The 20,768-nt window shown below is 53.2% G+C and overlaps 1 protein-coding gene across 1 annotated transcript; it reads right to left on the minus strand.

Annotated features, from left to right (window-relative positions):
- Positions 1-935: 935 nt before the first annotated feature.
- Positions 936-20,193, minus strand: SETD8 (SET domain containing (lysine methyltransferase) 8). The gene is made up of 7 exons (XM_006894693.1): positions 20,110-20,193; positions 19,593-19,749; positions 14,664-14,880; positions 14,111-14,198; positions 6,639-6,698; positions 3,395-3,585; positions 936-1,146 (listed from the first exon to the last, which is right to left on the minus strand). The coding sequence occupies exons 1-7, from the start codon at positions 20,191-20,193 to the stop codon at positions 936-938; spliced, it is 1,008 nt and encodes a 335-aa protein (XP_006894755.1).
- Positions 20,194-20,768: the final 575 nt, after the last annotated feature.

Raw genomic sequence — 20,768 nt, forward strand, 5'->3', positions numbered from 1 at the left:
AAAAGGCAAAACATTTCAACTTCCACTCATTTCAAGACCTATGTACATTTAAGTTGTTTTCTGTGGTTTTTTTCATTTTTTATCTTTTTAAATTTTTTTTCTTTTTAAAATAAAATTCAGTGTTCACATTTCTATAAAGAGTTAACCCAGTTCCCAGAAACCTGCCCTGGCCGGGGTGGGGGAGCGGACAGCACCAGCCCCCCCACCCGTGCCCACGTTGGGTCTGATTACCTGCCCTGATGCTTCGAGGTGCCAAGAAAAGCGGCAGCCTTTGGAAGAAGAGTCCCTGCTGGCCCGGCTCCGTGGGCCGCGGGGTCAGTAAGCTTTCAGGAAAGCAGAGGGGAAGACTAGCTTACTGCGAGACCTCTTTTAAAAAATATTCATACACTTCAACGCGTGTCTGCAGACAGGCGCTGGGGAAACAAGAGCTTGGCGACATCCCGACTGGGCTGTCGTGGGGGGGGTGGGGGTGGCAGCGTCTTCCTGTGTCCACCTGTCCTCGGACGTCGGGGAGCGGGTGCAGAGGAAGAAAGTCCTGGCTCTTCGGTCGGAGGCAGGAGACCTGCCCGGCTCCCTCGTCCGTGCTTGCCTCTCTCCTTGTAAAACCTGCGTCGGGGTCTCGGACCCCGTGGGCGCGGGAAGCACAAACGTTCGGCTTGTATGCAAAAAAGGTACAAAAAACAAGTCGGATATAAAAGTTTTGGTAATATAAGGCCATCTGTTCAAGCCCATCTTGGAAACCTGTAACAGATATATTTAAATACTACAGTGAAAAGGCATCTTAATATACTTTTTCTTTTAAAAAACATCTGAAGTCATCCACTAAGATTTTGAAGTGTTGTAAAAACAAAAAGGAGAAAAAGAAAAAGGGAAAGAAAAAAAAAGAAAACGCGATTCCCTTTGGGGGCACGCTGTCCGGCGAGGGGGCCGCAGGGCTAATGCTTCAGCCAGGGGTAGGCCTCGATGGAGGCCTTGCTCCGGTCCCCATAGTCGTACAGCAGCTCCTCCCCGGCCGCGATGTCGCGGGAAGCGATGAGGATGAGGTGAGGCACGCCGTCGATGTCGTGCAGTTTGGTCTGGCAGTTCCCACACTTGCTGTGGTTGATGAGCCTCCCCAGGCGGTTCGTCTCCCGTGTGGCGTCCACGCTGCAGGAGGAAGAGGAGGGCCCAAATCAACTTTCACCTTGTAAGGGGAACGCTCACACCAGGGGGGAGGCTCAGAAGGCAAGGAGGGGTTAGGAAAGGATGAGTGGAAGGGAGGATCACAGGGAGGAAACGGGTCAAGTGCTACTCGATTGTGGCTGTTGCTGAGTTTCATCTAGTCGGAACTCATAGCTGACCCTCCAGCAGGTTTTCAGAGGCTGGACATCGCCCAGGAGGAGACTGCTCATCCCCCTCCCATGCAGCGGCTGGTGGATATGAACCACTAGGCTGCCGGTCCAACTCCTTACTATCACGTCACCGGAGCTCCCTATTGGGATGGTATCTGATGCCGTAAAATGGAGTGGAAAAGTTAACTGTTAATTGTGCTGTTAAAACTTACTCCAAGCACAACAAAGAGTTTTAAAAGTCACAAAGAACTACGAGGAAGAGAGGCACCCGTCCCAACATGTCTCCAGACCAAGCAGATGCTGAATGAGAACCTCATGTCTCGGAGAGGAGTGTGATTCTAAAAAAGATATTTCTGTAAGCCCTGAGGGGGCTCCAGACAGGGTGTTTAGAACAGGATTTGTATCATGGTTTGAATGGTGTGTCAGGGTGGCTGATCCGCCAGGACCTGGTGGTGGTGGTTGTTATGTGCCGTCAAGTCGCCTGCAACTTGGTGACCCTATGTACAACAGCCTTAAACTCTGCCCTATTCAGTGCCAGTCTCACCATCTCCGACACACCTACCCCATTACCCCAGTCACTGAATCAATCCACCTTCTCAAGGGTCTTCCTCTCCTGCACTGTCCCCTCCACCCTCCCAAGCATGACGCCCTTCTCTAAGGACCTGTCCTCCCTTGCAACATGTCCAAAGTATGTCAGACGAAGCTTCAGAATCCTTGCCTCCAAGGAGCAGCCAGTTTCACCCTCTCTAGGACAAACCTGTTTGTTTTCTTGGCAGTCCATGATATATTCAATACTCTTCTCCAGCACCACAGCGCAAAGGCATCAGTTCTCCTTCTATCCTCCCTAGTCATTGTCCAGCTCTCTGACGCATAGCAAGTGATTGCAAAGACCATGCCTGTATCAGGCGCACCTTAGTCTCCTGGTAGGTAGACCAGTCTCATCTGAGAGGAGTTTCTCTGGGGTGTGGCCAACACCATCTTTATCTTACAAGAGACAAAAGGAGGGAAGGACCTCAGTACAAGCCCAGACAGCAGGACCTTTGGGCTGAGAGGGTCCCTGTACCGAGAACCCCCAAGACTCAGAGCACGTGGAAATGTCCAAAAGACTCCTGGCCGAAGGGGTCAAGGGCCCACCCCGGAGCCAACACAGAGAGAACGCCTTCCCCTGGGGCTGATGCTCTGAACTTGGCTATCTAGCCTCTTAAACTTTACAAGAATAAATTTGTTAAAGCCACCCACTTTTGGTGGTGCTGGCATATAGTAGCATGAGAGAGAGATTTCTGATTTTTTAAATTTTTTTTTTTTAAAAAAGCAACCACCAAAACCAGCCTGTTGCAATCAGGTCAACACTGCCACGAGGTGGCCCCACGTGTGCCAGAGGAGACCGTGCAACACGGGGATTTCAACAGCTGGCTTTTCACAAGCACATCTCCAGTGCTTCCTCCTAGGGCATCACTGGGGGGACCCGAACTACCAACCTCTGCGGTTAGCAGCTGTGCGTGATGACTGCCTGTGCCTCCCAGGGTCTCCAAGGCAACGTTAGAGTTTTGCTAATAAAGAACCAAATGGAAAACCAGCTCCTCTGGGGGCAGAGAGGAATGGCAGGTGGGTTCCTGAGTTTGCAGGTGAGCAGAGGACCCTGAAGCTTCTCTTGTCAAATGAGAGGCTGTCCAGGGCAGCTCCAGGCCCGGGTATTAAGAATGGAAGAGCTTCAGAAAAAAGACTGGCAACCCCCCGAGCTGGCCCAAAGTCCGCTCCTTCCTCGGGTAACTAAGCTCTTCTTGTTTCTTGAAACGGTAGGGCTCCCGAGTTCCCTTTTCTGCTTCAGAAAAACCCCAAACCCACTGCTGTGGAGATGATTCTGAGCTGAAGCGACACTGCGGGCGGGGACTGTGTCGAACCGCCCTGTTTGGTTTTTAAGCCTGTAAATCTTTACGGGAGCAGAGTGCCTCCTCACTCTCCCACAGAGCCACGAGTGGCCTTGAACCGCCAAGCTTGTCGTGAGCAGCTAAGCGCGCACTGCTGTTAGCAGGGATGCCCTGAGGCGCTGGCGGTGGGCTTACCAGTAGGTTTTGCTCAGATACTGGAAGTAGTACATGTAGCAGCCCGTGGAGGGGTCTTGTGCGTACAGTGCCTCCCGCTTCCTGGCGTCGGTGATCTCTATGAGGTCCCCGTGGTACTCCACCACGAACTCGCCCCGCGAGAACTGCTTCGTGGCGATCACGCCCCGGCCTTTGCCATCGATGAGGTCAATCTGCGGGGAAAGGAGGAGAACGGGCGGTCAGAGCAGCAGTGGACGCCGCCTGGCACATTGCCTGGTGCCCAGGGTTTGCCTCGCTTTCTTTGACATGGTTCGCTCACTCTAGAGGGGCAGCTGGGTGGACCAGAGTCTGTGGATGCAGCTGTACACCCAGCCTCACGGGCATGGCTTTGGGATGCTTTCTAGCACCCTAAAATGTGCCCCCGTGCCATTCTACAAAGCAGTGCCTGAGCGGGAGCTTCGAGGGGGGGCCCGGCTAGTGCTGACCCATTCCACAGATGGAGAGACTGAGGGTTCTGAGGGCGGTCACCTGTATGAGGTGACATGAAACAGAGGAGCAGTGGAGTCTCAAATCCACGTACAGGCACATGTCTTGCATTGAGCTTCACTTTATGGCCTTTTTTTATTCTTTATATTTTTTAATTTTATTATATTTTTGTGCGTGTACTGTCAAATTGGTTCTGACTGGTACAGGAGGAGATTGTCCCTCCTTCTCCAGGAGAGCATCTGGTGGATTCCAACCGTGTACCTATGGGATTGCAGTGCAGCTCCTTGCCACCAGAGCTCCCGTGTAGGGCCTTTCTTACAAACTGACAGCCCGTGGCAATCTTGCCGTGGACAAACTGCTGGTGCTGTTTTTGCCAGTCGCACCTGCTCACTTGCTGTCTCTGGGCCCAGACTTGGTCATTCTCATCGTATTTCACACTTTCTCAGTGTACAGCCTTAATAAACTTAATAACAAACCCACCCCCGGGTAGTCGAGTCGACTCGGACTCCCTGCGACTCTCCACCCGGTTTCCGAGGCCGCAGGTTCATGAGAGGAGATGGCCCATCTTTCTCCCGTGCAGCAATGGGTGGATTTGAACCACATGCCTTCTAGTTAGCAGTCTAACATGTCATCCACTATGCCACCAGGGTTCCTCTGACTATGTTGTTGTTGTGTACTATTGAGTCGAAAGCGACTCATAGCTGACTCTCCAGCGGGTTTTCAGAGGCTGTAAATCACACAGGAGGAGACTGTCCACCTTTCTCCTGGGGAGAAGCTGGTGGATTTGAACCCCATACCTTTATGCTGGCAGCACAATTCCTTATCACTATGCCACCAGACCTCCTTTAGAGACAACAGTAGAATGTAAACATAACTTTTTTCCCCCCCAAGTCTTGAGTTTTAAAAAATTTATTTTTTTTTTAATTGTGTGCGTGTACCGTCAAATCAGATCTGACTGGTACAGGAGGAGACTGTCCCTCCTTCCCTTGCAGAGCATCTGGTGGATTCGAACCATGAACCTTTGGGATTGTAGTTGCAGCTCCTTGCCACTAGGCCACCAGAGCTCCCCTAAAAATTTAATATTTTTTGTGTGTGTACCGTCAAATCAGATCTGACTGGTACAAGAGGTAATTGCTTGCCACTAGGCCACCAGAGCTCCCCAAACATAACTTTTATATACAGCGGCAAATAAACAATGTGTTCTCAGCGTTAGCTTGTCAAAAAGTCCATTTTTCTGGCCTGGTATGGAAGTGAACCAGCGGTATCTCCAAAGTATTCCTATAATTAATATTTTGGTTTATTTGACTTCTTGGGGACACACAGGGAACAATGCAGAGATCTGAACTGCTGACCTTTTCCTTAGCAGTCCACACTATAATATCAGGCCTCGACTTGGAAGTTGAGTCTTTGTTATATCGACAGGAAGGCCCTATGTTTGGAGTTGGAGGGTTGATGACTGGGTCCCCAGGATAGTGGCTGGTGATCCTAATCCAGGTGCATGTGGGCCAGCACAGAGGAGAATTCTCCTCCTCTTCTGAGCCTCCCATGAAGCTCTGGTGGTGCTGTACTGTGTTGTGCTGCCCACAGAAAGGCCGGGGAAAGATGGACAGTCCCCTCCTGTAAGGACTTACAGCCTTGGACACCTGAGGGCCACCATGCGCAGGACTCGATTCAGACGTGGGCTGCATCTCGCTCATGCTTCCCAAACATGTCTTAAGTGCTCCAAGTGAAAAGTCAACTTCTGGGGGCTGCCATTGCCAAGGCAAACATAATTTAGAGGAAAAAATGTAACAGCATCTCCTTTCAAACACTTCCCAGGCACAAAAGGCCACATATGGTAATGATTCTGTTCAGGTGAGAAGTCCAGAGGTGGCAAATCTACAGAAGGAAAGTCGCCCGGTGCTTGTCAGGAGCTGGCTGGGGATGGGAGCTGAGCGATGCTTACAGGGTTTCCGCTGGGGGAGTCAGAAGCTTCTGGAACTAGGTCTAGGTGACTTTAGCAACAGGTCTGAATGCACATAATACCATCAGAATATGCTTTTTAAAAATGTTTATTTTTATTATTTTTTTGTGCATGTACTGTCAAATCAGATCTGACTGGTACAGGAGGAGATTGTCCCTCCTTCTTCAGCAGAGCATCTGGTGGATGTGAAGTGCACACCTCTGGGATTGCCGTGCAGTTTCTTGCCACCAGAGCTCTAGACTTTGCTTTTTAAAAATGGTTTGAAACAGGGACATTTCATGTTATTTGTCCAGACCCTGTTTTACTGCACTTTCCTTTCTTTATTTACAAGCTGAAGGATTGGGGCAACCCTTCTTCAAGCAAGCCTGTAGGCACCATTTTTTCCCAGCACCATGCGCTCACTGTGTGTCCCTGGGTCACGTTCTGGCAATTCTCGAACTTTTCAGATGAGTGTCCGTATAACGTCTGTGTGTTTTCCACCAGAAAACAAACAGAAAATCCCTGTCTCACTTCATCACCACACTTGCTTCACTGGGGCGGTCTGGAAAGAAACGTTAAATATCTCCAAAGAACTTTACCATTTTTTAAAAAAATTTTTCACCAAGTTAGCACCTCACAAACGAAGCCTGTTTATGTTTCTTTAATCTCTGTTTTAGTTTAAGGCCCGCTGACGGGCTGGCCAAGGCTAACCAGTTGGTGGCTGCTGAAGGTTAAAGTGGATGCTGGCTGCACATGGCTCCGGGCTCCGCTCCTGAACCCGAGCGGCCGCGGGCTTGTGGCCTTGGCCTGGAGTGAGGGGTGTGTGTGGCTCCTTACCTTCATTCCTTCCTCCTTCCCGCTTTCAATCAGCTCATCGATTCTTTTCCGCTCTTCAGACTGGGGAGAAAAAAGGGGTGTCAGCGTCTCTCCTGGGCTCGTGCTGGGGAAGTGGCCTCCTGGATCAAGGGTCTAGATCCCGCTTCAACGATTTAGACCCTCCCAGAAGAGTTGTGGGTGAGCATTAACATTACTGGTAAGTATATTCATTTTCTTCTGGACACAGAGCCTACTAATTGGTCCTAAAAGCCTTCTGAGGTCCCAACTCTTCTATTTCTTAGTTGCTGGAATGGATGGAAAACCACATAAGCAGTTCCTTACTTTACCTCTACCTTGCATTCGAACTTCCGAGTTGTAAAACAACCCAGTGGTAGATGGAATTTGCTCCAGGACTTAAGAACCATAAATGACATAGCTGAGCCTCTACATCTTGTGGTTCCTAACCTCTACACTATAACAGACAAAGTGCTAGTCTATAGGCCTTTTATTGTAAGAACCACCTTCCCTCTGTAACTTGATTTGTGCCACTATTAGAACCTCTACTCGGAATATTATTGCTTTTTAATTTTTGACTCATGTACTTTTAACTTCTTAGTTAAATTTGTGTCTTCTAGGCTGCAACACTTCCATGATACATCTTCAAGGATATGAACATGTATGGCTAAGCACAACTGATAACAGTGAATCTAAATTCCACAATCAATCTCCATAACAGTCTATGTGTTTCCTACTGCCAAAGGGGCCCTTTAGAGTAGTGAGAGAAGATCTTCACCCTGAAACCTACAGCGTCCCTTTTCAGCAGGAAGTAGCTAAGAGAATATGCCATCCCCTTTTCCTTATGAATCAGGGTGAAGTCTCTCTCAGGGAGGAGAGACAGGGAATGGCAAAGGACACACTGACAAAGGAGATTAATCAGAACTGGCTTCGACAAGCACTGTGGCAATTGGACAATTAAAACAGACATTCGGGGGGGGGGAGAAGAACAAACTGGGGAGGAGGGTAGAGAAAACAGTGCAACAATGAATAATGAAAACCCAAAATCTCTGTAAATGTTCACTAAAACGAATAAAATTTAATAATAATTAAAAAAAAAGGGTCTAGATCCAGTGAGGGACCCACATGGCATGGTGTGGATCACAGGTGGCCTCCATGACACTGATTCCCCAAGGTCCCACTTGATGGACAGTCCGTCAGCAGGGTACCAAGAGGACCAGAGGGACACGGTGATGCCCAGGGCAGACCCTGGCTCATGGGTATACATGCTCTGCTCTGTCTGCCCCATCAGGAAACCCAACCCCCTGTGCTGGAGTTAGCTGACTTATACCCAGAGGGACCCTGCAGGACAGAACGCGACTCCCCAGGGGTTTCAAAGGCTTAATCAGAAGCAGAAAGTCTATTTTCCACCCTTCTCCTCCGAGCAGCTGGTGGGTTTGAACTACCCACCTTTCAATTTAGCAGTTGAGTGCTTTAACCACTGCGCCAGGAAAGGCCCTTACTTGTCTCACAGAGGGTTTTGAAAGCATTTAGATTGCTGACATCTGAAAATCAGGAATCTGAGCGCTCCATTGGCCAGGATGACGAGAGTCCACTCCCCACAGATGGGGGCCTATGTTGCCCCAAGAGGCCAGCCACTATGGATGGCTCTGTGTAGGAGACCTAGGTAACCTCTAGGAGGTTACCGCCACGGAAAGGCCTCAGCCCTGCAGGGAGGCCCAGGGAGGAGGGGGCGACCCCGGTCCCCTTCACTCCCTCCATCCCTGACTCCGGACCCACTTGTGCTGCTCGGTCAGATGGACAGGATATGAGGGAGCAAAAAGAGATGGAGCAAGGCAGACGGAAACGCCTGTGATTGGTGGCCGAAAACCTGGCATTTGAACCAATCAAGAGGCACTGTGACAAATACTACGCCTGGCATCCAAATCCTAGAAAGATATAAAGATTACAGCCAATGCAAAGGACACACAAACATCAACTGATGACCAGTAGAGAGAAGCCTGCGCCAACATCCAGCAAACCGGCAGCCTCGGTCCATGATGACCACCGGGACACCAGCACAGAGCCAGCCTGCGGCCCCTCGGATTTCCCCAGCCACGGGGTCTATCTCTGGACACCCGCGATAAGCCAAACTGAGACAGGTGCTGGGGACAGAGAGGTGGGCAAGGCCAGGCCCCCACGCCGGGCTCACGGACTCTGCAGGGGCAGCACTGAGCACACCATGCAGCTTCCTGACCCTCTGCCACTGGTCAGCCCTGCTCTGGCTGGACAGAGCTGCAGCCACCGTCTTGCTGGCCCTCCGGCTCTCCCCGGGTCTGCCTCGCCCTGGGTCTGTTCCCACGAATCTCTGAAAGCTGTACGGTGACTGCGTCATTTCCACGTTTACCAGACAGGAAGGTGCTGGGTCCCTAGTTACCATGGCAGCCATGGAATCTTCACTGAGAAAGGGAGCTGGCTGAGGGTCTCTGTGAAAGCCACGTACAGGCCCACCCTGGTTCACTGTACCTCAGTCACTGTGGTTTACCCAGGCTATGATTCGTGGCAGCTGTGCGCTGACTACCTCGAGTTCCGATGTCCTGCAGTGCGCTCTCTTTTCTGGTTACTCTATCATACAGTGGTCATTCTTGAGAGATTTCAAACTCTTCCTCCCCCCCCAGTATTTCATGCTTCTTTCCTGATACACATTCCGTGTACGAGTTGTATGTGTGCACTGCTTCGTTTCCGTACCCTGGCAGCTGTCAGCCGGGGTTCCAAGGTGGAGAATCTTTCCGGGAGGAGGGCGCCCCTCTTTGTCCTGAAGAGCAGCTGGTGGGTCCAGACCGGTGACCTTTAGGTTAACAGCCCTGCACGTTACCTGCCACCAGGGACGCATCACAGGCCACAGCAGGTGCAGACCCAACTTTTCTACGCTAAGACACCACACACTCTGCGTGACTCAGTTTACTGTGACCTTTGCTTCATCACAGTGTCTGGAATCGAACCGGTAGCTCGGAGGTGTGCCTGTCCAAGACAGGCTAACTGTTCTGGAATATTTCAAAATCCACACACCCAAGGGCGGCCACAGGGGCTCCGTGGGCTGAGGCCTCCCCTTCCACCGTGATCTGCACCCTCATCCTGACATAATACAGGGGCTCGCAGGCCAGGTCTGCAAGCTGCCAGGCTCTGCCTCAGGCCTGTCCTGGAGTCCCCATGCTCTTCCTCCAGCCCCCCGACATGGCTCCCCACCTCTTTGCTCAAAGGCCACCTCTTTGGAGAGATCTGCCCTAACTACTGTCTCCAGGCGGCCTCAGCCTGGCCACTCAGCCGGGTCAGCCGTTTCTTAGAACAGTGAGGTGTGTGCCCTTATCTTCTGCTTGGTCACCCTTTGGTGCTAATCAGCCCTGCTAAGAAGGTACAGGGAGACCTTACGCGACCGTGCTTCAGGGACTGCATTCTTCAAACAATCTGAACGAAGGTCTCCATCAGCCCTGAAGCGGGCGGGCTGACAGGCGTCAGCTTCCCAATGACGTGCTCGTTCAGTGCCTCCTCTTCCATTCTGCGCACTCTTGAGATACTTCAGAGTGTTTCACCCAGAGACTTCAGTCTGACGTCAGCGTAGTTTCATCTGCACCAGGAAACTCAGGGAGGTGTGCGAATCGATTGACTCTGGTCTGTTCTGGAACCCGCAGCATCTGCGAGGTCTGGGGGTTGGGAGTCCTGATTTTGTTTGCAGTGGACACTCCGGGCCCCCAACAGTGTCCAGGACACTGTGACATCTTGGAACAGCAACACACAACTCACAAAAAGACCTTGTACTTTCCACATCTAAGGCTTCACTGCACATAGAAGGCTCATGGCACACACAGGAAACAGAACTTCAGCGGCTGGACAGTTTGAAGTGTACAAACAGGGTGTCTAACTCTGTGTGTGCAGCGTGGTGGGAGAAGCAGGAGGGCTGGCAGAGGACTTGGGGGTGAGAGTGGGCCTGCCATTGGAGGAGGGGTGAGCCCCAGGGCCAGGCCAAGGACTTGGACTTCCCTCAGGGGCTCTGGCGGACAGCAAAGCTCCAGGGGGCCCAGGGCATCTCCCCAGGTCCCACCCGGGGTGGAAGTCTGCGGCCTGCTCCAGCCCTCTGGCCCTGGACCCCGTCTTCACAAGGGGTGCCTGTACAGCTTTTTATTCCAGTTTCCTCCCTGGCTGCCCACACCCATCTCATGGGCCCTGCCCACCCTGGCACCCAGCCCAGGCCCAGCTCCTGGCAACCCAGAAGGACAGACATGTCAGCACTGAGCTCACTCTAACGAAGCCCAGCCGTCCCGCCCTCTGGCTGCAGTGTGGCCGTCAGCAGAATCCACACCCTGACCAACAGCTGCCTGGCTGCCATGACCGGCTCCAGCCAGCTCACCACCTGACCGATTTCCCCCGTGTCCGCTCTGACCAGTCCTCACTGCTGACTGATCACCCTTTCTTTGCTCTGACCAGTCCTCCCCACGAGCTCTGATTAACCCCCTTCATCTGGTAACAGCGCCCTTGACTGACCAACAAGCCCTCGAACGATTAGTAACTCCCTCATCGGACTGAAACCCCTCACGTCTGACCAACAACCGCCCCCTCACGGCCCACACCAACCCAGGCAGCTGACCACCTGACCACCCTCCTCACCACCAGTCATCTCCCCTACGGCCCACACCAACCCTGGACCAACGCCCTTATCACAGCTCTCTTCAAAAACCCCTCGCCGCCCAGGTTCCCTCATCTGACCACCAATCCCTCACCCGCGTAACCACCCTGAGCGCGACCACCAATCCCCTCCTCGCTGACGGTCCTTCATCTGACCAATAGTCCCCCTCACGATCAATAGTCCCTTCTCGTCTAACCAACAGGTCGCTAATGGCAAAACACTCCTCATCTGGCCAACTGTCCCCTTGTGACCAATACCTCATCTAACCACCTGTCCCCTGCCCAGCAGTGCTTGCACTTGACCACCCCCTCGGCCACCCAGCAGCCCGTCATCGATCCACTCAGCCAGTTCAGACGCAGAGGGGAGGCCCTGAGACAGAGCACAGGCACCGGGGACACCCCTCCCCCCAGTACTTGTCTTGCAGAAGGACAAGCCCCTTACTTTCTACTCAAAAGGTGAACTCGGCTGCACAGGGCCCTGGACCCCACGGGGTGGCTCTCCAAGCCCAGGACACCCACGCAGGCTGGAGGAGGCTGGGGGGGGCCCTGCGGCCAAGCCCTGGCCTCGCCCTTCTGCAGTGCCACCTCCTGCTGCAGGCAAGCGTTTTCCAACAGCTTGTTCTTGGCCCACAGACAGAGCCTCTGCAGCAAATAAATAAAGCCCAGGTTCCTCCTTGCCGGGAGGCACAGTGGGGCCGGGGAAGGACCTTCATTAATTAAAAGACTGACTCCCAGACCCCTGCATCGACACACGGTTGGAATGCTCAGGATTGCAAAGCACGAGTCCCCCCACCTTTCGGTGGGGGAGGCAGTCAGCAGAAGTCCCTGCGTGGGAGTGCAGCGGGAGCCTTTGCATCAAACACCAAGCGCCTACAGTCGAAATGGGAGCTCTCGTGCTCTATGGAGTAAGGAGCTGTGCTGTGCTGCCAGTCCAAAGGTTCACAGTTTGAATCCACCAGCTGTTCCAGGGGAGAAAGATGGGCCATCTCCTCCCGTGCAATGTGCAGTCTCTGAAAACCTGCTGGAGGGTGAGCTAAGGTGTGAGCCGGTTCTGATTAGACGTCACACATGCCACTGAAACCGACAAATATGCCTAGCAGCCGGGTGGCACAGGTGGTTAAGAGCTGAGCAGCTACACGGAAAGGTGGGAGGTTTGAACCCCTAGGAGCTTCAAAGGAGAAGGATGAGGCCGTCTGCCCTGTAAAGATGGCAGCCTTGGAAACCCCAATGGACAGTTGTACTCTGTCCTCCGGCGACACAGAAGAATCAAGGAACCCCATGAACGACAGCTCAGAACCTGGCCCTCGCCTGTCTTCCTCATCCTCCTGCCATGCCAAAACCCAACACTGCCGTCACTGTTGAGTCTTCCTGTCTTTCACTGACCCTCTCCCTTGCCAACCAAATGCATCTTCGTCCAAGGACTGGCCCTTCCTGACAGCACGCCCACAGTGTGTGAGAGGAGGGGCTCTGCCTCTAAGGAGCGCCGTCCTTGCACTTCTGCCAAGGCAGGCTGCTTCTGGCAGTCCACAGTACGTGCGTGCTGCTCTGCCAACACCACAATTATCCACTGTCCAACTTTCAGATGCACACAAGGAACTGGAAATATGCACCTTAGTCTTTAAACTGACATCCTTGCTCCCCAGGCCTTTAAAGAATCGCTGTGCAACCGTAGACAAACAAGCAGAGGAGGCGGACCCAGGGCAGCTGGTTTACTGCCTGCATTCTCCATTTGCCTTCATATCCCTATCCCTGAGGAGAGGAGGTGGGTGGGAACACAGAGACGCAATGCGGGTAAGAGAGCTAACTGGGGCTGTCCACGTGCCAAGCGAGGGTCTACCTGCATTAATGAATGCACCTGCAGGCACACCTCACTTTACAGTGCTTCCCGGGCACGGCGTTTTTGACAAATGAAAGGTTTACAGCAACCTTTCGTTGAGTCACTGACCACATGCCCTGGAGCACATTCGTGCCTGGGTCACGTTGTGGTGGTTCTTGTGTTTCAAACCTTTTCCTCATGCCGGCACCCACTTCTTCAATGCTACAAAACCACCTCCTCTGAGGAAGGAGGGTTACAAAGTCCCTCCCCGGGGCCTTGGTCAAGCTCATGGTGACCCAACAGGGTGCCAGAGTAGCCCTGACAATGACTCCGGTCGTCTGTGGAGGAAAATGAGGGTCAGACAGGCAAAAGAACCTGACCCAGGACGACGCAGCATACGTTGAATCTCATTCGTCAGGTGTGTTCAGTGGGCTGCCCTGCTCCTCGAGGAGCTGGCAGTAAGACGACGTATGTGAGTCTACACACAGTCACAGCCTCACCTAACCAGAAACTGGAAGAACTCAAATGGTGCCTGGCTACTACCACTCTAACCAGGGGCGTAATAGGTGCTCTGGAATAGAAAGGGCAGAAACTGCAGAACAAAACTCAAATTCCTGAAAATCGAGACTTAATCAGACTAACAACATTAGAACTGTTGAAACGATTACCCTAAGGTAACCTTTAAATGTGGATCTGTAGCCAATCCGGGAAGACACTGTTTAGCCAAGTTAACTGATCAGCTCATAAACAAATGAGCACCTGTGAAAACTATGGTCCCGTAAACCACGAACCACATGGCGTCAGAAAGTTAAACTTATACTCTAAAGCAGAGGAAGGGAGACTAGATTAGTGAAAACAGAACCAGCAGAATGACACTAACAAGGATGTGGACACACTGTGTGAAAGGTAACATCACGAGGCCCCATCTACACAATTTGCTCAGCAGGATCTAATTTGCTGTGTCCATGCTCACCACGCACACAGTGAGCCCCCAGGGCGGTACCTGCAGCTCAGCTTTGCTCTTCCTGGAGCTCCTTCGGACGGGGTAGAAGTCAGTGAGTTTGCGATTCTGTTGCGTTTTCCCTTGAGCTCTGGGGTGGGGAGAGAAGAGCACATAGGCTTTAGTACAGAAATCCGCTGTCACCAGCCATGCTCGTTCCTTATCAGGAGGCTCGGAGCAGGTGAGGTCACCTAAGCACCTTTGTCCACTGGGGCCTGCTGGTCACGGAGGCTCCATTGCTTCAGGAAGCTCCACCCTCCAACCACTGAGTCCTCCACAACTCACAGTGACCGGCAGGACAGAGTAGAAGCGCCCCACACGGCTTCCACGGCTGACTCATCATTTTAGAGGGGCTGGGGGGTTCAAACCGCTAATCTTGGTTAGCTGCTGAATGCGTTTATTCATGGTGCTGCCAGGGCTCCCCCACTCCCATGGGATCCCAGAGACTGTCCACTCGTGCTGGGAGGGGAGGCTCTGGAACTTGGGAGCTAAGCTGTCGACAACGGCCTGGCTGGTGATGCCCTCCCTGTGTCAGCACGGCTCGAGGGTCACTTACTTTTTCCGTGGGGTCTGCTTGCCCTTGACGGGCTTCTTCGGGGTGGGCTTGGTGGCAGCTGCATTGGCAGCATCACTGGAGGAGGTTGGGGTTTTTGGAGGTTCTGCTGCTTCAGATTTTTGGTTTGGAAAAGGGGTGAGGGGGCCTCTCCTGGCATCTCGGATCTGTCCCTCGGCCTTCACGGGGCTCCGGACGGCATTCCCAGCATTTCTCTTCTCTGCAGAGCAGGGAGGGGGACACAGCGTCATTCTGTGTTCTCTGTTGCTCAGGCCTAGAGAAGTGGGAGTTCCTGGGGAGCCCAGCGCCCACTGTGGTGGCTGTGGGAGTCACACCTACCTATATCTTTAAAATAACTTTTTACTATGGTTTGGGCGGTATGGTTTCCTAGTTAATAGTTCATACACAACACTGGGTGACAATAACACCAACTGCCACAGTGTAACAGCACTCTCCCCATTCCCTCCAGATGCTTCCCTTTTCCATTTCTCCTCTCCTGCCTTCTGGGTGGCTGATTATTCTAAGGAATGTGGCCCTTCCTGGGGCTGTTTTTTACTTTATCAGTCAATCTGTTGTTTGGCAGAGCCCTGAGTCATGAGTGTGATTTCAGTCCAACCATAGAGGATGCCCTAGGGCCATCTTGAGGGGGTCCACCTGCCTCTGCCCAACTGGTAAATCAGGTCTTTTTTCTGATTTTGAGTTTTGCTCCACATTTTTCTCTCACACTAAGATCTTCTACAATTCTCATCTGGGAGCCCTTGCTTTTGGGATCTGTGTCTTAGAGAGCAAGTCTCGGAGCAGGAGCACCTCTGGCTGGGAGAACTTCCTGGAACTGGGCTGCAGATCCTGGGCAGAAGCTGAGTTCCTGGACAGGGGGCCTGGTGAGCATGCAAAACACTGTCCCCTCTGGATCTGGGACTGAGGCAGTGTTGAGGCCCTGCTATGGACTGGCTCTAAAACACCATTTCTAACAGAACAGTTGCAAACACTCCATGTGGGTGGTATGTCGTTATTTATGAACATAAAAGATTAACTTTGTAGAAACAAATAAACAAATAGCAGGTCTGACAGGCCATGTGAAAGGGTGAGGCTGCTGTGGTGAACAGCTGGCCAGCACAGCTCCCCCCTCGGAAGGCCAGAGTTCCCTTAATGTCAAATCGCACCGCACTGCTGCCTCCGGGTTCCAGCGACCCTTCAGCTCCCCCCTCAAAAAGTCAGAGTTCCCTTAATGTCAAATCGCACTGCACTGCTGCCTCCGGGTTCCAGAGACCCTTCACGGGGTTATGACAAATAGGACAGCTGTAGGCGAGGAGATTGCTTGTGTGTGTGTCGCTCTCTCTCTGACTTACTGACAGATACTAGTTAATATCCCGATACTCTACACACTGCACCACCAGGGCATGAACGTGGGAGCCCTGGAACCCCTGACATTCTGCTACTGGGTTAAGTGCCCGAGAGAAGTAAACAAACCCACACCCACCTTGTACAGACCCCGTTCACAGCAGCCTGAGGCGGGAACCCAAACACCCAGTGACTGAAATCCCGCGGCCTGGGCACACACTGGAACTGGCCGGCCGCTTCTCTCCAGAGGGCCACACCCAGAATGTCACGGGGTACGTGGCTGACACCACTGAGGGGGCCAGGAAGCAGGGAGCTGGGCGAGTGGCCAGGAGGGAGTGAGGTGTGACAGGGTCTCCCTCTGGGGTGATGAAAACGTTTAGCTAGGTAGCGGTGATGGCTGCCCAGACCAAACACCACAGACCTGTACATTGTAGAGGGCGGGATGGTTACAGTAGCTGAACTGCTTGATGAGGGGATAACACAGAACAGAGGGCACCCTCAGACCTCAAGGGCTATGCCAGTCAAGTCCACCGCCACCCGCCCCACAGTCAGATCCACCGCCACCCGCCCCACAGTCAGTTCCACCTCCTCCCGCCCCACAGTCAGATCCACCTCCTCCCGCCCCACAGTCAGATCCACCTCCTCCCGCCCCACAGTCAGTTCCACCGCCACCCGCCCCACAGTCAAGTCCACTGCCACCCATCCCACAGTCAGATCCAGTGCCACCCGCCCCACAGTGACCCTGCAGGACACAGCAGAACTGCTCCGTCTTTCTCCCAGGGGGCAGCTGGCAGGTTGCAACTCCTGACCTTTGGGTGATCGGCCAGATGCTTTAACCATGTGGCCACCAGGGTCCCTCTAAATTCCAACCCTTGGCATTTAGACACACCATGAGTCAAATGTCCCTGGATGGTGCAAACTACAAGAGGAAAGGCTGTCAGTTCAAAAACACCCAGAGGGAACAGGCCTGGGAACATGCTTCTGAAAGGTCACAGCCCTGAGACAGAACCTCGAGGAGCCCAGGTCTGACTCAGTGACAAATGACAGGTGTGTGAGCTGCCCAGGCTCCAGGACCAGCACCCTGCCCGCTCCAAAGAGGACAGGGACCCGGCCGAGTGGCAGTGACAGAGTGTCCCTCCCCACCAGGCGCCGAGCCACGCGTTGCAGGTACACAGGCGAACAGGATGCAGAGCTCCCCACTGGGCACCTACAACAGGTGAGGTCACCTATTCTAAGCTCTAACCGCTCTTCAGAGGTTAGACTCCTTACTCTCCCAGCTTACAGGTAAGAAAACAGAGACTCAGGAAAGATCATTGACCCACCTGAAGTCACCTGCTGCTTCGGAGAGGCTGACTCCTTCCAGAAGCTTCCCGTGTCAGGGGAGAGCCAAGCTCTGCTGGGTTGCCAGCGGCTGAAGCAGATCACCCAGCCTTTCCACCAGTGCACCTTGGGGTGAACTTGAACTGCCAACCTTTCACTTAGTGCAGGAGCCAAGGTTCCTGCTGTCTACCGTAAAGGAGCAGGGGCTGGGATCCAACCCAAATCTTTTGACGACTCACTGAAATACCATTCTGTGCCTTGCGGGGAAATCAAGCTCCTGCCTGGTCCAGGGCTCCCCACCCCTAATTCTCAGATCATTCACAGAATACAGGCTAACCAATCACCGTTATCATTCTGTAAATAGCAGAAAGATTCTGTAAAGGGCCTGTGGTGCCCTGGTGGGAAGGAGCTGCACTGCCAATCCAAAGGTATGTGGTTCGAATCTATCAGCTGCCCCGTGGAAAGAAGATGGGCAACCTCTTCCTGTGCAATTTAACTGCCTCTGAAAACCCGCTGGAGGGGCAGCTGAGTCGAATCCGAGTCACTGGCAAACAACAACGTTCTCCAAATGAATCTACGACCCCCCCAGCTTTCTCTCACAAAGCTGCCAGCAGCCAGAGACTGCTTCTTTAAGGCCAGCTGTCATTAAGAAGGGAGCATCATGAAGTAGGAAGTCACCTCCTCACAGAGGAAGCCATGGATGGAAGACCAGCTAAGGTGCACCCAGGATTCTCCCCCCATCTGGAGCAAAAAGGAGAGAGGGAAATCCAAGACTCGTGGAGATAATCTGTGCAAAGGACTAACAGATTACGAGAGCTTCGACCTGCACGACTCAGACCAGAGTTCGATGGTGCTGGGTTACCACTGCCGACTGCTCCGGGAAGAAGGGAGGAAATCGCCGTAGCAGCTCCCAGAGCAAACAGGAGCAAAAGGTGGAATGAAGCCAGTCTTACTGGTGTGATAAGACACTGGGTGGACTCCCAGGGGCTGTGGCCCTGGGGCACCCTTCAGGCCTAGAACTGGTCTCACTCCCATGGCTTACCTTTTAGCCAAGTAACAAACAGGCAGTGAACACCACTTCGATCAACCAACCACATGAAATCAAAACGCGGGACTTCTTGGCCATCTGCCCAGGGACAAAGCTCAGAAGGCAGAAAGGGGGAGGAAAGGATGACAAATGGAAAGTAGAAACATAGGAACAGGGCAGGAAGAGTGCTGCTCCACCGCAGGGGACTATAACCAACGTCACACATGGTGTAAGAAGGGCCGGCTGGAAAGCCAACGTGTTCTGTCAACCTTCACCCAAATCACGTATTTTTTTTTTTAAAAAGAAATACGACTGGGATTTTAGGAACTTTTTACAATTGAACTTTTATCGCAATGGTTAGACAGAATCTTCAACAGCTGTACCTTTTCTTGTTTGAGATTTTTAAGTCCAAATCCCAGTGTCAGAGAAAGCAGCTTCGGAGAAGCGGCTCGAACACTTGAGCAGAAAGGCCCTTGGGAATCGGGGTAGGGCTGGCTCTGACCTGGGAAGGAAGCTCAGCCCCACGCTCACACCTCAGGCCGGCTGGCTGCTGTCAACGGGCTCTGCCACACGCCGCTCAGTTAGTGCACTTGTAGCTCAGGGAAGTCTCTTTATTAACAAGGGGCAGGCCCTTGACTTTTGCAACGTGTCTAGAGAACGGAGCTTACAGGTCTTGGCCAAGAGAGTACACACCCTGGGGCACGTCACCCTTTCCCCGTGTGTTTTTCTGAGCATGGCTCAAAGAGGAAAAACCAGAGACATGTGTAAGAAAACCACCAGATGCTAAGTCTGCAGGGCCTCACAAGGACCCCACGTGCTTAAGAGTGAAACTGATGCCCCTCAGACTCCCGGAGGGTTGCTTTCTAAGCAGATCACCAGGTCTTACATAAGCCCAAGGTATCCTGGCTGGACTTGAACCGCCCACCATTCAGCCCCAAGTGTCAACCCCACCAAAATCCTGTCCCGGTGGTTGTGGCTCACAGCGATCCTGTGGGACAGGCTGGAACAGCTTTCAAGGCTGTTGATCGTTCCAGAAGCAGGCTGCCTCGTTTTCGTGCTCTGGAATGACTGGTGAATTCGAACTGGCAACATTTCGGTCAGCAGTCCAGCACTTTAACAACCCGCACCACCGGGGTCTCTATGTCATAACGTCCATGTGTTATCATTTTGGGGCTGGCGGAGAAGCGAGGTTTCTGCTATGACCCCCTGAGGTCAGGTCAGAAGAGGTCACGGGAGTAGCCTACCTTCTCGTTTCCGGAAGATTCCGGTTAATGGCTTCTCCTGGCATTTGACTTCGTGATGTGCAACTGAGTTCTCTTCCTGAAGCGGGGTCCGAACTCCGGAGCATTTGTTGGGGCTCATGTAGGTATAGATCTTTGACTGCCCCGTAAACAGGTTCTCCTAAAAAAGACAAAACGGCCATTTCTGAAAGAGGCTTGAGGGAAAATACAAAACACACAGCAAGCCCACTGTCAAGTCAGTTTCGACTCCAGGGCCAGAGCGGGGAAGCCCACAGGGTTTCCAAAGCTCTGGGCCACCGGTGGATACCAACTGTCCATCTTTGTTTGCTCCCAGGCTGGGTCTCTAACTAACATGCCGTTGGGGCTCCATTAAGAAGACAGGAGGCTAATTCAGCATATAGATAGAGAACAAAAACAGCCATCAGCAGCATCACCTCTCAAAGCCCAGACCACCCCCCAGTCCGGTGGAGCCCTGCAGGGTTCGAATGCCTCAGGCCCACTTCCCTGGCCCTCTTCTGACACTGGTCATTCGGTCAATCTGTGGCCAGAACCGGCTGGGCACGAGTCTGCACAGAAGGCAGACCTGCGCGGCCACAAGGACCATGGGCAAGCAAACCCCAAATCTGAAGGCTGCGGCTGTACTGCAGGTGGGAGCGCCCCAATCAACACTCCTGAGTCCCCAGGCCAGCTGGTAGGGCTTGTCAATGTGGCTGCAGCCTTTTCTGTGCCCAAGCCCGGCCCTCTTGGATCACTGCACCACCCGGCAGCCTCCCAGGACTGCAATGCGAAGACTCTCTCCGAGGGCCAGGCGCACCTAGAGCCGGCAGGCAGCTGGGGCGGCGCAGGTCAGCGTGCAGTCTCTGGGGGTGGGGCCTCTCCGCTGACTAGGCGCAGATTGGGGGAGGGCGTCCCCAGAAACAATGCCACAGCCTTTCTGAGGGCCTGGGGAGCCAGGAGCGTGGCCCAGTGACCTTGCAGAGCACCACGGGGAGGCCCCTAACCAGCCAGGGAGGAAAGCCACCTCCAAAAACGCTGAGATGTGGAGATGGCACCCAAAGAGCCAAACTTTTCTAGGGCTCAGGGCGGAGCAGCGCGGATGCCGCTCCCCGACAGGCGGCAGGAGGGGAAGTTGCCTGCCCGGGCGCTGCGCCCGCGCCCCCGCCCAGGGCGCGCCGGGGA

This window comes from Elephantulus edwardii, unplaced genomic scaffold, assembly GCF_000299155.1.
Source record: "Elephantulus edwardii isolate Elephantulus edwardi_28Jun2011 unplaced genomic scaffold, EleEdw1.0 scaffold00148, whole genome shotgun sequence".
NCBI lineage: Eukaryota > Metazoa > Chordata > Mammalia > Macroscelidea > Macroscelididae > Elephantulus > Elephantulus edwardii.

Bases quoted from the DNA above. Each gene is read 5' to 3' on its own strand.
- SETD8 (XM_006894693.1), bottom strand. From the start codon at position 20,193: ATGGTCCTTGTGGCCGCGCAGGTCTGCCTTCTGTGCAGACTCGTGCCC. The intron at 19,750-20,109 runs GTCAGAAGAGGG...TGTCTTTTTTAG, and splicing joins AGATTGACCGAATGACCAGT to GAGAACCTGTTTACGGGGCA. The intron at 14,199-14,663 runs GTAAGTGACCCT...TCCCCACCCCAG, and splicing joins AAGCAGACCCCACGGAAAAA to AGCTCAAGGGAAAACGCAAC.